The following is a 15,477-nucleotide window of genomic DNA, read 5'->3' on the forward strand; positions in this document are numbered from 1 at the left end:
AAGCCGAGCAAAGGTTGGGTGTGTAAAATTGAACTTGGTTGAATGCATGTTTGTAAATGTAATGCCACAGACTTACAATTGGAAATATAGACACAGATTAATAGGTTGAATCTATGCCAGTGCAAATCTTGCCTTATGCGCCAATATATATTTAGTTAGTTTGTCTTTTAGTGGGAGACAGCTGTATATATCCTTAGTGCGAGGTGAGTGTAATGAGAAGTTACTTTCCATGTGATGGTTCTGCAGGCTGTAGTGAGACAGCTGTATATATGCTTAGTGCGAGGTGAGTGTAATGAGAAGTTACTTTCCATGTGATGGTTCTGCAGGCTGTAGTGAGACCGCTGTATATATCCTTAGTGCGAGGTGAGTGTAATGAGAAGTTACTTTCCATGTGATGGTTCTGCAGGCTGTAGTGAGACCGCTGTATATATACTTAGTGCGAGGTGAGTGTAATGAGAAGTTACTTTCCATGTGATGGTTCTGCAGGCTGTAGTGAGACAGCTGTGTGCGCCTCAGCAGATGATACACGTACACCAAGTACCAGATACCCAAGTCTTGAGAATAAGAAGCATGTGGAGTAATCGCAGTCTATGGTATGATGTAATAACCCCCTGCTACAGATACTTGTGCATGACACAGTGCGGGAGATTCAGTGGTAATCACACAGTAACTCGCGTTAACTACTAGTGAAGTTAATGTCAGTGAACGTGATATTGAGGTGTGGTAACCCGTATCCTACCTTCGTGAGTTCCAGCGAGAGAGAGAGAGCTGTATATGACAGTGAGAGATAGCTATGCACTCAGTACCTGACTTGGATGCCGATGGTAAAGGTATACGCCACATCATTTACACAGCTCTCAGACGATGTATTTACAGAGAGAGAAAAGGCCGAGTTTACTTTGGGCACCGGGATGTTATATCGAACTGTGGTCTGCAGAGAGAAAGCACAAAGCTCATACCCACATACACATCGCTATATAATGAGGCTGCTCACACCTATCTGATCCATTGTATATAACCCAGGACCACATGATTCATGCGATAATGTGATGTTACCTGCGACGGGTTATTCACATTACTGTATAATGTTATATTGTTACCTATATCATTCACATTACTGTATAATGTTATATTGTTACCTATAACATTCACATTACTGTATAATGTCATATTGTTACCTGTAGAATTCACATTATGTTACATTGTTACCTTCAGCAGGTTACTCACATCATAATGTAATATTGTTATTTGAAGCAGGTGATACGTGTTATGTTACAGTGTTACCTGCAGTGGGTAATTCACGTTAAATTGTTACTTGATCATTACCTGCACCAGGCAGCATCCAGAACCGGTGACACTGATGCTGTAATCCCCACTTGCTGTGGGTAGCGCCTCTCTCTGGACCACCAGTCTGTTGGAGCTATCCACATTGAACTGTGCAATCACTGCATTTTGTGCAGACACACGGACCTGGTTATTGGCGTTTTCTTTATATACCAGGCAGCCATAACCAGCGAGAGCCTGCAGGACCACCACTGTGTCCTGTATGAGAGGGAGATAAGGGGTTAATGAAGGTCTCTGCCCCCTGACTGCCTGAAATAACACAAGTATTTCTGTATCAGTATATCCTGGCTCTGCCATTGATTTTCTAAATGACCTGTGGCCGATTTTTCTTCCTTTTCTGCAACTGATCCTGTGTGCTTGGATATGGTTCACCACCCTTTGCTCTTATCCCTTATTCACATATGCATCAATCTGATCTCATGTTTCTCACTGACCCAGTCTATGACATCCCCCTTGGCCAACGTTCCTGGTCATTTGTGGCCCCACACCCAGAGCCCCTTATTACCGCTGTTGACCGGTATCCCCCAAGGGAATTCTGCTGCCGAGCCAACCATAGAGTGATCGGAGCCATGTAGGTTTTATCTTCCTGAGATGGGGGAGGACCCTTAGTCAGGCCAAGCAGTATGTAGGCGGTAATCTCTATTTCAGCCGAGGCATAGGGGGCATAGAAGAAAGGAACTGCCTCCAAATCTGGCTGCTCTGTGCGCTCCCAATGAATTGTGCCATCTGTAAGGAGGGGTTGAACGAGAGAGGAAACAATAAAGGATGGAATTTACATACATTTCATATTTTCTTTTCTATGTAGTATACAGTACGAAGAGTTGCATATAGGACTTTAAATTCTACCTCAAAAAGCTTACAGTCTAATTTTTGGTGCCTGAGGATAGAGCCGTCAACAAGGGGCGAACAGCTGGGACAGTTGTCCCGGGCCCATTGCAGGAAGGGCCCTGACCAACCCCGTCTATCTGTGGGCCTGACATCTCTGAAATTCCGTGGTTAATCAGCAGACTCAACAAATCAGCTGGGGCCTGGGTAATGGCTGGAGTCCAGGGCCCTGTCAAACCTCTTAGCAAGCCGGCCTGAGGGTGATGAAACCTGGATTTAAACTTTAAACACTTTAAACACTGCTTCCGAAGGTGTTCTTATCTACATTGCCCTGAATGCTCAGCCAGTGCCTTCTGTATCACAAACAGCTGTGTTTCCCACTAAATTGACACTACAGGGTGTAATCCCTATTATTCACCTTTGGGCCTTAACACAAAGGGGGCTGCAGCGCATTGGAATGAATGTGACTAAAACCTTCAGCTTGCAGGAGACACTGCAGAGTGTATTGAACAAGTGTAAGAGAAATAAAGAAGTATATGACAGGAAAAGGGTCATGGGCAGGTATATTTCTTGGGCGCTTGAGCAGTGCTGGATAGGGGTGAATGGGACAAACCTATTATCAGACCTCAGTGGGGCACATGAAATACCTTTGGAAGTCGCCTCTGCCCTCAGCTGCTCAAACAGAGCATTGCTCTTCTCATAATTCCCGGCCACTCTGTAAGCGTAGAACATCAAAGCCCGGTTATAAAGGCTCTGCTGAGATCCAGAAGCGGCATCCAGGCAGCGGAGAGCTGAACGCAACAGTGTTTGCTGCAAGAAACAAAGAAGACATGAGTAGCGAAACATCTGGGAGGCGCATAGAATAGTGCAGGGCACCCGGGGGTGATCTTTATTCAGTGAGATAATAAACTATGAATCCATATACTCATGGATCTTATGTGGCTTGTTTAATAGACAATAGCTGTATACACTATTGAGAAGAGCCATTATATCTTCATTGATCGGAAAGGGATCTATATACCGATATACAGAATGCAGAATATGGAATAGAAATTCCAATTTAATGGTGTAGTAGTAAAATAAGTCATGCAGACAGATCACATATCTATTAATCTATACCTATTAATATGTGATATGTCCCCCAATATAGTATATACAATGTGTGTTACCAAAGAGCACACATCCTAACACAACCATTATTTGTTGTAACATAAGAGGCTGGCAAAGGCAGCTCTAACACAAGGACACGTAGGCGGCCACCTAGGAGCCTGTTGCTGAACGGGTCCTACACAGTCTCCTGTGTTTATGTCAAATCTGCCTTTTGGGAGACCTCTACGCACGCTTGGGTATTTGTGTACTGTAGCTGCGGGTTGAACCCGATGAGCAGCAGGAATCATGTGAAGCTTCTCTCTCTGCAGCTCTACACTCATTCCCCATCATACAGTTAGAAAAATGGGGATACAAAAAAATAAATAAGGAAAATATTGGGGACTGGGACCCCTGTGAAATTTTTACAGAGGGTCCCGCAAGACTTGGAGCCCCCACTGTGGAAGGGATGGATTTATGAGTTATTGATACAACATGGTCAAAAGATTGCAGGATTAATACAATAATGCCAATTGTCTTGTTTGACTATCCAATGATTGTGGGAGGGCAGAAGGTATCAGATTTGATAAGACGTACATAGGACCCAATGGAAATACATTTTGACTTTGCTTCTTGGTAAGGGTGTTAGCAGGAAAAATGAATGATTCTATGTCTGAATGTCCTTTTAAATGATACAATTAACCAGCGAAAGATCATCATTTACATTACTCATTCTAGACCCTTTTTGTTGTTTTATTGAATGCTTTTCTATTGGTAAAAAAGAGTCCCCTTCAGCTCAATGCAGAACTGAAAAGTGTTAAAAAGACGTACACCAATGTACAGTGGAGACACATGAGACTTAAAATATTAACTGTGAGCCAAGTTGCCATTCAATTCTCTTTCTTCCTTTTGGAAAATAAGTTTGTTATGTGCAGAGAGGAGGCAGGTATCGCTTCTGCTTGGACACACTGTGTATAAAGTAAGTGTGTGTGCATACAGAGGGTTGCAATGCTTCTGTACACACTGCACCAGTTCCCAGTTTGGAAAAAAGGTGTTTGTGCATCAGCTTCTGATCGTGCTGCACCAGTTCTGTTTATAGATGGATACAGCTTGTGCAACGCACAACAGCGAGAGGACAATGGGGACATCTTGTGGTCACTTGTTTGCTGCACTTTCCCTGGAGATAATGCAAAGCTTAATTCCCCTGATAGCAGACTGGGTGAGAGTAGAAGCCAGTAAGTAGCAGGATACATCACTTACCCCTCCTGGGTAATCAGACTGCAGCAGGATAGCAACGACATATGCAGTGAAACTGATATCATTTTCAGCACCACCCTATGAAATCAAAATGTAACAAGAGCCATTAATAATTCACCTGCTGGAATATACACATAGCCGGTGTAACCCCTCCCAGGAGAAATACTACAAAGTGTATCTATTTATTTACAGCTCGCAGTTGCAACAGCACCAGCATTACCAGGGGGGAAAACAAAACATATCAATCAATGGGATCTTTGTCTTTGATAAATCTGGTGCTGTTTTCTGCATTACTATTTCTGCACTGGTTTTGCAGCGGGGAAACTTTGGCTCAAGTTCCCTATAATGAGAAGCAGGATAACGAGGCTTAATTGAAGGGAAGGGTTCAGCGTCATATGGGAAAAAAGCAAAAAGTATTTTACCAAAAGTCTGAGGCAGATCTTTCTCACAGGATATTCCAACCTGCCCCTCACCCCCAGCTATTTATAATCCGCCAGCACCCCGTGCTTCTGCATCATCGGTAAAGCCTCTCGCCTTACCAAATGAATCCCATTGTTAATGTGTTGCAGGCCCCTCTAGTAGTAAATAGGACATGGATTGCTTTATTATATCGATATTAAGCAGCCATTGGCAGTCTCCCTCCCCCAGTGCCCCCAGGTCAGCCTGCCTCTCTTAGCTAACATACAGGACCCCTATAAGCTCATATTGAACACCCAAAATAACCACAACATATATATATGCGTATAAGTGTCAAAGAGGTGTGCTACTGAGCATGGCAATATATATTTAAAACCAGAGACAGAACATGAAACACAGACAGAGCCTAGTGCTACATCCATGACACAAATACACAGTACAGTGACTAAATATATATATATAGATATCTTTTGAATAAAATGGTCTTTTAGTTTAACTCTTTGGCCAAAGTGTTGTAAGCCCCATAGCCCCTCCAAGGCAGACCACGTCTCAAGGGTCCCAACACTAATATCAATTCTTAATAACCTGTACATTACCAGGAAGAATGATTTATAATAAATCTGTCAAAATTAGTTGCATAGTTCTAAGTCTGATTGAAGCTCTTATTAACCTGTATAATACAAGGAAAAGCACTCTGTATTAGATTTGTCGCAATCAAACTGCATGCAAGTTCCTATGAGTGTGGAATGTGGAATGGAGTAAGCTTTAACCATTTAAAAGTGATAGGGGGTGAGATTCAAACTAGGGAAGGAGGAGCCACCCTCCAAATCAGCTAGGACCAGCTGAACAAGTATTACAAAACATACAGGACCCCTATATGATCCTAGCTGATTTGGAGGGTGGCTCTCTGTCACAGTATAATTGTGTGTCCCCTCTTCTCCCTGTTACCTCTTTGCCTTCTCACAGCTTCAATCAGACTTAGAACTATGCAACTAATTTTGACAGATTTATTATTAATCCTTCTTCCTGGTAATGTACAGGTTATTAAGAATTTATATTAGTGTTAGGACCCTTGAGATGTGGCCTGCCTTGGAGGGGCTCAAGGGCTTACAACACTTTGGCCAAAGAGTTAAACTACAAGACCATTTTATTCAAAAGATATATATATATATATATTTAGGCACTGTACTGTGTATTTGTGTCATGGATGTAGCACTGGGCTCTGTCTGTGTTTCATGTTCTGTCACTGCTTTTAAATGCCTCTCTTACCTTCAATGCGCTGTTAAACAGAGTCCCTGTGGGTGTGAAGCAGCCGGTGTTCAGGTTCTGGAGGCGTTCCAGGTAGATCAGGGCCTGATTCTGGACGTTAGGATCAACAAAGGTGTACGGCTTTATTTGTTCGAAGGTCCAAAAGGTTAAAGCGGTCAGCCTGAGACAGAGAACAAAGCTCATATAAAATATCTATACAGAGTCCTGCAAACAGCACCCCTCACACACAGCGCTCACTGTATCTGCTCTGCAGCAACTTTTCCCTGCAAAGAAAGTATGGCTCCTCCCAAAAAGTTTCTTTTTTGAAGGGGAAATAAAATACAAACTCTTAAAATTAAACAACTTTTATAAAAACATACATAATATTGCTTTTGTATTGTATTGTATGTCTTTATTTATATAGCGCCATAAATGTACATAGCGCTTCACAGTAGTAATACATATCATATAAATAACAAATAATATAAATAACAGATCATGGGAATAAGTGCTTCAGACATACTGTAAAAGTAACATTAAGGAAGGAGTCCCTGCTCCGAGGAGCTTACAATCTAATTGGTAGGTAGGGAGAACGTACAGAGACAGAAGGAGGGAATACGTCTGCAGGGGGCCAAGCTTTATGTGTCCTGTGTCCATGATTATCCAGTGCTACTCAAATGCTTCTTTAAGCAGATGTGTCTTAAGGTGAGTCTTAAAGGTGGATAGCGAGGGGGCTAGTCGGGTATTGAGGGGAAGGGCATTCCAGAGGTGTGGGGCAGAAAGTGAGAAAGGTTTAAGGCGGGAGAGAGCTTTAGATACAAAGGGGGTAGAAAGAAGACATCCTTGAGAAGAACGCAAGAGTCGGGATGGTGCATAGCGAAAAATTAGGGCTGAGATGTAAGGAGGGGCAGAAGAATGTAAAGCTTTAAAAGTGAGCAGGAGAATTGATTGTGAGATACGTGATTTAATCGGAAGCCAGGAGAGGGATTTCAGGAGGGGAGATGCGGAGACAGATTTAGGAAAGAGTCGAGTGATTCTGGCAGCAGCGTTTAGGATAGATTGTAGGGGAGACAGGTGAGAGGTAGGAAGGCCGGACAGCAGGAGGTTGCAGTAATCGAGACGTGAGAGAATGAGGGCCTGAGTCTGAGTTTTAGCAGTTGATTAACAGAGGAAAGGGTGTATCTTTGTGATATTGCGGAGGAAAAAGCGACAAGTTTTAGAAACGTTTTGAATATGAGAGGAGAATGAGAGTGAGGAATCAAGTGTAACCCCTAGGCAGCATGCGTGGGCTACTGGGTGAATGATCATATTTCCAATAGCAATGTGGAAGGAGGTAGTAGGGCCAGGTTTGGGAGGAAGTATAAGGAGCTCTGTTTTTGCCATGTTAACTTTCAGTCGGCAGATGGCCATCCAGGATGATATTCCAGAGAGGCTTTTCTTTAATTCCAATGTTATTATTATCAACACAGGCTTTAATCATATTACTTCTATGATATCCTTTCATTAAATTATACAAGGCAATATGGATTGACAATTATTCACTTAATAAATGGTCATTTGGGGCTACAGCTCCTCAGGCGATAGATCCTTAGAGGGGAAAAAAAACAGTTGGAAAACTGTAGCAAATTAATAAAATAATGACTAGATCACATATAAGGTTGATAGGAATCCCAATGTATCATCAATATTGAGTTAACGATGCTGTACATACAGTATAATGCTGTCCTGGAGCCCCCCTCCGATTCCTCCCTTTTACACACACGTCCCTTTGCTTTCTCAGGTGCAGACTGGCTCTGGGCTTACATTGTCACGCTTCACTCACCATGCACTTCCCTGAGAATGACTTGCTCCAAAAGCGCTGAAACTTCCATCAGAGTGCCGGTATCCAAGCTGCTTGATATATCCTGAGAAAGAAGAGGGAGGGAATATATGGGTAGAGAAAGCATAGGATTTCCATCACCTCTTTGCTACATGCAGACAGAAAGCATTTGAGATAAAATGCGCACACATGCATACAACTACAGACAACAAGGGGGTTATTAAGCAAAGTTCTTGAAACACACCCCAAACATTAATAGTACTGTGCAAGGAGGGAAAGAATTCCTACCATTACTCATGAATCCCACAGCTCTATCTTGAATCTCCGCAGTCAGCTGACCCGTGCAATTCAGATATTTCAGCACAAACGGTATTGGCATCAAAATAGCAAGATTCTGTTCACCGCAGCCCGTGGGCATCTGGATCAGAGACTCAGGATTGTTCACAGCATGGCCCAATAGATCGCCTGCAAAAGGGAAAAGAGACACAGGTCAGGAACACAAAGGAGAATAGGAGGAGGGAGGGGGAGGTGGAGAATATTTATCTTTCATAAATATTTGCCTGATTTTGCTCCAGTGATGTTTTAGATCTGCAGTGTGTTGCTGGTCCTTCGGTCAGTGAAGGGTTTGAGCCCCGTAATAGGGGATTTACTGCTTTGTTAATATAGACAGACAGGGCTGAGCTGTGTGTGGACCAGTGTGTGATGTGTTTGCTCCACTCACCAATAACAGTCACATGAGCCTTGGCGGAGTCCTGCACTGTATTCACTGAGGGAGTGATGCTGATCGGAAACACTGAGGCTTTGCCTGTGAGAGGGCAGAGGTAACGGGGAGAAGAGGGGACACACAATTATACTGTGACAGAGACAGAGAGAATAGGGATATATAAACCATTGCCGTTGGAAGGATATACTGACATGCAGCCAGTACAGATATATGGCTGCAGGAAAGGTCATAGTGAAAGTACACACATTGTACCACAAATAAATGAGGAACATGTTTCCCACTGAATCTGTAACTCCCTCTGTAGGGTGGATATACCACAGACACAGGCTGCCCATTCAGCTGCAGGGGACAATGACTCGGAAAGAAGGGATTTAGCTGTCAGGAGTAGAGGAATCTGTATGACAGTCCTGCCCCTCATATAACTGTCCTTCCAGATAGATATAGGGGGACTGGTTCAAATCATCACGGATTTTCTTGGGTTTTTATTAAAAATTCGATACGATTGTTAAAAAAAAAAAAAAAAGTCAATGAGTCTCGGTTCCTCGGACTTTAAATAATCTGACGTCAGATTTCATTTAAATCCACAACCACTGACCATGCGAATTCCGAATCTGACAAAAAAAAATTGCTTCCGGATCAATTACTTTATAAAATGCTATTGCACTGTGTTTCCATTTTCTCTTTAGACTCAATGGGAGCCTGAATTCTTAAAAACAAACTATAAGAAAAGATTAAAGAATCCCCAGAAGTCCTCATGTATTTGACAAACATTTGATTTTTTCTTATTTTAGATGAGTGGGAAATATATAGTCTATTGAATATTCTGTTAACTGTTTTTAGCATCTTTGCACTATGTACATTTTTTCTGTTTTTCTATATGCCCCGTGAGACACTTTGTCCTTTGGACCTGCTGCTGCCTTGCTAAATACAGGCATACCCCAGTGTAAGGACACTCACTTTAAGTACACTCGCGAGTCAGGACATATCACCCAATAGGAAAACAGCAGCTCGCGCATGCGCCTGTCAGCACGTCTGAGCAGCAATACCGGCTCCCTACCTGTACCGAAGCTGTGCACAAGCGGGGAGACTATAGAGCCTGTTACACATGCATTATTTACATCAGCTATGCACGTATGACGATTGCAGTACAGAACATGCATCGATAAGTGGGAAAAAATGTATGCTTCACTTTAAGTACATTTCCGCTTTACATACATGCTCCGGTCCCATTGTGTACGTTAATGTGGGGTATGCCTGTGTTACATACATGCTCCGGTCCCATTGTGTACGTTAATGTGGGGTATGCCTGTGTTACATACATGCTCCGGTCCCATTGTGTACGTTAATGTGGGGTATGCCTGTGTTACATACATGCTCCGGTCCCATTGTGTACGTTAATGTGGGGTATGCCTGTGTTACATACATGCTCCGGTCCCATTGTGTACGTTAATGTGGGGTATGCCTGTGTTACATACATGCTCCGGTCCCATTGTGTACGTTAATGTGGGGTATGCCTGTGTTACATACATGCTCCGGTCCCATTGTGTACGTTAATGTGGGGTCTGCCTGTAGATGTTGGGAAACATCTTTTGAAAAAGCTACATTTTTCTCAAGGTTATGTCATCTTTATTCTTATTTTCATATTTATGTTTCACAGCACTGTCACTGTTTGAACATATTTGTCCTATTGCGGACTCTTCTAGCACTATTTGTCTCTTTATAGACGTGTATTGTGTGTCTAGATACATTTATAGCATTTCATTGTGATTGCTCTCACCATTTGGAGAATATTTAATTGTATAGAAAGGATTTCTTTGCGCTTGATTTTTCTATTCTATACTCTTTCCAGTCACAGGTTAATTTTTCAGCGACACATTCTATTACGTACCTTAAATAACGTATACATTTTTAGCTGTAGTACTACAGCACAAACAGCCTAACCCTCCCACAGCTAAACCCTGCACTGCCTACAACACAATGGCGTCAGCTTGAGGCGGCCCCACTACTTATACTCCTCCTCCCCCTATTATAATTCTGTCTTTCTGATTCTGATTCAGTGTTCGGGTTCGGATTACTAATCCAACGGGCGGAGTTTCAGGGATTGGAAAAAAAAACCTGGGGATTTAATTTCCAGTCTGATCAGCAGATTTCCGCGCCTGGAAGGAACTGGCCAATCCGCGTCGGAATCAAATTCGAACACAAAAAAAATTGCCCACCTCAGCTCACAGTGCGGCAGGAGAACGTACTCACCTTCCACACAGACCAGGCTGCTGTAGGTGATTTCTTTCTCTATACCCTCAGCCTTATAGAGAGGAAGAGAAGAGAAAACATGTATGTCATTCTGATGCAATGCTTTGTGCGCTCTAATAAAGTGACTGCCCCTGATATAACACCCATAACGTGCATTCCTCACTCTATATAATAATAACAACCATCCCGAGGATGTTTTATCAGGGGGCATCTCTCACCTCCACTATCACAGTCTGTTCTACAGTGTCCTTGCGTGGGGGCTGGGAGGAGTCAGGTGGCCCATCACATTTGGCTCCAATGTGCGTGGTCTCAGCAGTCACAGAGAAACTGATCACACCTGTAAAAGGGACAGAGGTGCGGAGGGTGAGTGGGGGGCAGTGGAAGTGAAGGAGAGAAATATTGGAACAGGGGAAAAATAAATAAAGATGCAGGTGAGAGAAAAGAAAAAGTAAAAACAGGAAGAAGGGGATGTATGAGAAGGTGTGGGAGGAGGTGGAGATGACGGGAAAGGACAAAAATGATGAAGTGATACAGAAGAGGAAGAAGAACGGATGCAGAGGTGAAAGAACATAGAGAGAGTGCGACAGCCAAGGATAATTCATTGAAAGAGTAATGGAGAGGAAACAGGTTGGGGGCATTTACAGAGTTCAATCTGCACCTAGTGACTTGGCTTTTACACTCCAGGAGTAAGAGACTCTCTCTCCGGAGCACACACACATGTCCGAATCCCCCTCCTCGAGCACCGCACTAAAGGCATCTGAGTTTCGTAATGTCACCTTGACCTGAGCAGACAGAATAGACAACATAGAGTTAATAAAAAAGGGACACAGAGCTGCAGACAGCAAACTGGGAGTCACACGCAGAGCAGCCGACACAGGGATCACACAGAGAGCAGGCGACACAGGGATCACACAGAGAGCAGCCGACACAAGGATCACACAGAGAGCAGCCGATACAGGGATCACACAGAGAGCAGGCGAAACAGGGATCACACAGAGAGCAGGCGACACAGGGATCATACAGAGAGCAGCCGACACAAGGATCATACAGAGAGCTGCCGACACAGGGATCACACAGAGAGCAGGCGACACAGGGATCACACAGAGAGCAGGCGACACAGGGATCACACAGAGAGCAGCCAACACAAGGATCATACAGAGAGCTGCCGACACAGGGATCACACAGAGAGCAGGCGACACAGGGATCACACAGAGAGCAGGCGACACAGGGATCACACAGAGAGCAGCCAACACAAGGATCACACAGAGAGCAGCCGATACAGGGATCACACAGAGAGCAGGCGAAACAGGGATCACACAGAGAGCAGGCGACACAGGGATCATACAGAGAGCAGCCGACACAAGGATCATACAGAGAGCTGCCGACACAGGGATCACACAGAGAGCAGGCGACACAGGGATCACACAGAGCAGGCGACACAGGGATCACACAGAGAGCAGGCGACACAGGGATCATACAGAGAGCAGCCGACACAGGGATCACACAGAGCAGGCGACACAGGGATCATACAGAGAGCAGGCGACACAGGGATCATACAGAGAGCAGACGACACAGGGATCACACAGAGAGCAGCCGACACAGGGATCACACAGAGAGCAGGCGACACAGGGATCACACAGAGAGCAGCCGACACAAGGATCACACAGAGAGCAGCCGATACAGGGATCACACAGAGAGTAGGCGAAAAAGGGATCACACAGAGAGCAGGCGACACAGGGATCATACAGAGAGCAGCCGACACAAGGATCATACAGAGAGCTGCCGACACAGGGATCACACAGAGAGCAGGCGACACAGGGATCACACAGAGCAGGCGACACAGGGATCACACAGAGAGCAGGCGACACAGGGATCATACAGAGAGCAGCCGACACAGGGATCACACAGAGCAGGCGACACAGGGATCATACAGAGAGCAGGCGACACAGGGATCATACAGAGAGCAGGCGACACAGGGATCACACAGAGAGCAGGCGACACAGGGATCACACAGATAGCAGGCGACACAGGGATCACACAGAGAGCAGCCGACACAAGGATCACACAGAGAGCAGCCGATACAGGGATCACACAGAGAGCAGGCGAAACAGGGATCACACAGAGAGCAGGCGACACAGGGATCATACAGAGAGCAGCCGACACAGGGATCATACAGAGAGCAGGCGACACAGGGATCATACAGAGAGCAGCCGACACAGGGATCATACAGAGAGCAGCCGACACAGGGATCATACAGAGAGCAGCCGACACAGGGATCACACAGAGAGCAGCCGACACAGGGATCACACAGAGAGCAGGCGACACAGGGATCATACAGAGAGCAGCCGACACAGGGATCACACAGAGAGCAGGCGACACAGGGATCATACAGAGAGCAGGCGACACAGGGATCACACAGAGAGCAGGCGACACAGGGATCACACAGAGAGCAGCTGACACAGGGATCATACAGAGAGCAGGCGACACAAGGATCACACAGAGAGCAGCCGACACAGGGATCACACAGAGAGCAGCTGACACAGGGATCACACAGAGAGCAGCCGACACAGGGATCATACAGAGAGCAGCCGACACAGGGATCACACAGAGAGCAGCCGACACAGGGATCACACAGAGAGCAGCTGACACAAGGATCACACAGAGAGCAGCCGATACAGGGATCACACAGAGAGCTGCCGACACAGGGATCATACAGAGAGCAGGCGACACAGGGATCATACAGAGAGCAGGCGACACAGGGATCACACAGAGAGCAGCTGACGCAGGGATCATACAGAGAGCAGCCGACACAGGGATCATACAGAGAGCAGGCGACACAGGGATCATACAGAGAGCAGCCGACACAGGGATCATACAGAGAGCTGCCGACACAGGGATCATACAGAGAGCAGCCGACACAGGGATCATACAGAGAGCAGCCGACACAGGGATCATACAGAGAGCAGGCGATACAGGGATCACACAGAGAGCTGCCGATACAGGGATCACACAGAGAGCAGGCGACACAGGGATCATACAGAGAGCAGCCGACACAGGGATCATACAGAGAGCAGGCGACACAGGGATCATACAGAGAGCAGCCGACACAGGGATCATACAGAGAGCTGCCGACACAGGGATCATACAGAGAGCAGCCGACACAGGGATCATACAGAGAGCAGCCGACACAGGGATCATACAGAGAGCAGGCGATACAGGGATCACACAGAGAGCTGCCGATACAGGGATCACACAGAGAGCAGGCGACACAGGGATCATACAGAGAGCAGCCGACACAGGGATCACACAGAGCAGGTGACACAGGGATCATACAGAGAGCAGGCGACACAGGGATCACACAGAGAGCAGGCGACACAGGGATCACACAGAGAGCAGGCGACACAGGGATCACACAGAGAGCAGCCGACACAAGGATCACACAGAGAGCAGCCGATACAGGGATCACACAGAGAGCAGGCGAAACAGGGATCACACAGAGAGCAGGCGACACAGGGATCATACAGAGAGCAGCCGACACAAGGATCATACAGAGAGCTGCCGACACAGGGATCACACAGAGAGCAGGCGACACAGGGATCACACAGAGCAGGCGACACAGGGATCACACAGAGAGCAGGCGACACAGGGATCATACAGAGAGCAGCCGACACAGGGATCACACAGAGATCACACAGAGCAGGCGACACAGGGATCATACAGAGAGCAGGCGACACAGGGATCATACAGAGAGCAGGCGACACAGGGATCACACAGAGAGCAGCTGACACAGGGATCATACAGAGAGCAGGCGACACAAGGATCACACAGAGAGCAGCCGACACAGGGATCACACAGAGAGCAGCTGACACAGGGATCACACAGAGAGCAGCCGACACAGGGATCATACAGAGAGCAGCCGACACAGGGATCACACAGAGAGCAGCTGACACAGGGATCACACAGAGAGCAGCTGACACAAGGATCACACAGAGAGCAGCCGATACAGGGATCACACAGAGAGCTGCCGACACAGGGATCATACAGAGAGCAGGCGACACAGGGATCATACAGAGAGCAGGCGACACAGGGATCACACAGAGAGCAGCTGACACAGGGATCATACAGAGAGCAGCCGACACAGGGATCATACAGAGAGCAGGCGACACAGGGATCATACAGAGAGCAGCCGACACAGGGATCATACAGAGAGCTGCCGACACAGGGATCATACAGAGAGCAGCCGACACAGGGATCATACAGAGAGCAGCCGACACAGGGATCATACAGAGAGCAGGCGATACAGGGATCACACAGAGAGCTGCCGATACAGGGATCACACAGAGAGCAGGCGACACAGGGATCATACAGAGAGCAGCCTACACAGGGATCACACAGAGCAGGTGACACAGGGATCATACAGAGAGCAGGCGATACAGGGATCATACAGAGAGCAGGCGACACAGGGATCACACAGAGAGCAGGCGACACAGGGATCACACAGAGAGCA

General features: G+C 46.2%; 1 protein-coding gene across 1 annotated transcript in view; it reads right to left on the reverse strand.

The window, feature by feature from the left end:
* Window positions 1-15,477, reverse strand: part of LOC142502042 (ovostatin-like) — a 66,762-nt gene that overhangs the window by 8,943 nt on the left and 42,342 nt on the right. Inside the window, exons 20-31 of the mRNA XM_075612833.1 lie at window positions 11,629-11,752; window positions 11,189-11,307; window positions 10,971-11,022; window positions 8,718-8,801; window positions 8,285-8,461; window positions 8,000-8,081; window positions 6,199-6,358; window positions 4,516-4,590; window positions 2,817-2,979; window positions 1,850-2,070; window positions 1,327-1,542; window positions 807-931 (exon numbers count right to left, since the gene is read on the reverse strand). Coding sequence (XP_075468948.1) covers window positions 807-931; window positions 1,327-1,542; window positions 1,850-2,070; window positions 2,817-2,979; window positions 4,516-4,590; window positions 6,199-6,358; window positions 8,000-8,081; window positions 8,285-8,461; window positions 8,718-8,801; window positions 10,971-11,022; window positions 11,189-11,307; window positions 11,629-11,752 — 1,598 coding nt within the window. The remainder of the gene's footprint in view (window positions 1-806; window positions 932-1,326; window positions 1,543-1,849; window positions 2,071-2,816; window positions 2,980-4,515; window positions 4,591-6,198; window positions 6,359-7,999; window positions 8,082-8,284; window positions 8,462-8,717; window positions 8,802-10,970; window positions 11,023-11,188; window positions 11,308-11,628; window positions 11,753-15,477) is intronic.

This window comes from Ascaphus truei, chromosome 8, assembly GCF_040206685.1.
Source record: "Ascaphus truei isolate aAscTru1 chromosome 8, aAscTru1.hap1, whole genome shotgun sequence".
NCBI classification, from domain to species: Eukaryota; Metazoa; Chordata; class Amphibia; order Anura; family Ascaphidae; genus Ascaphus; species Ascaphus truei.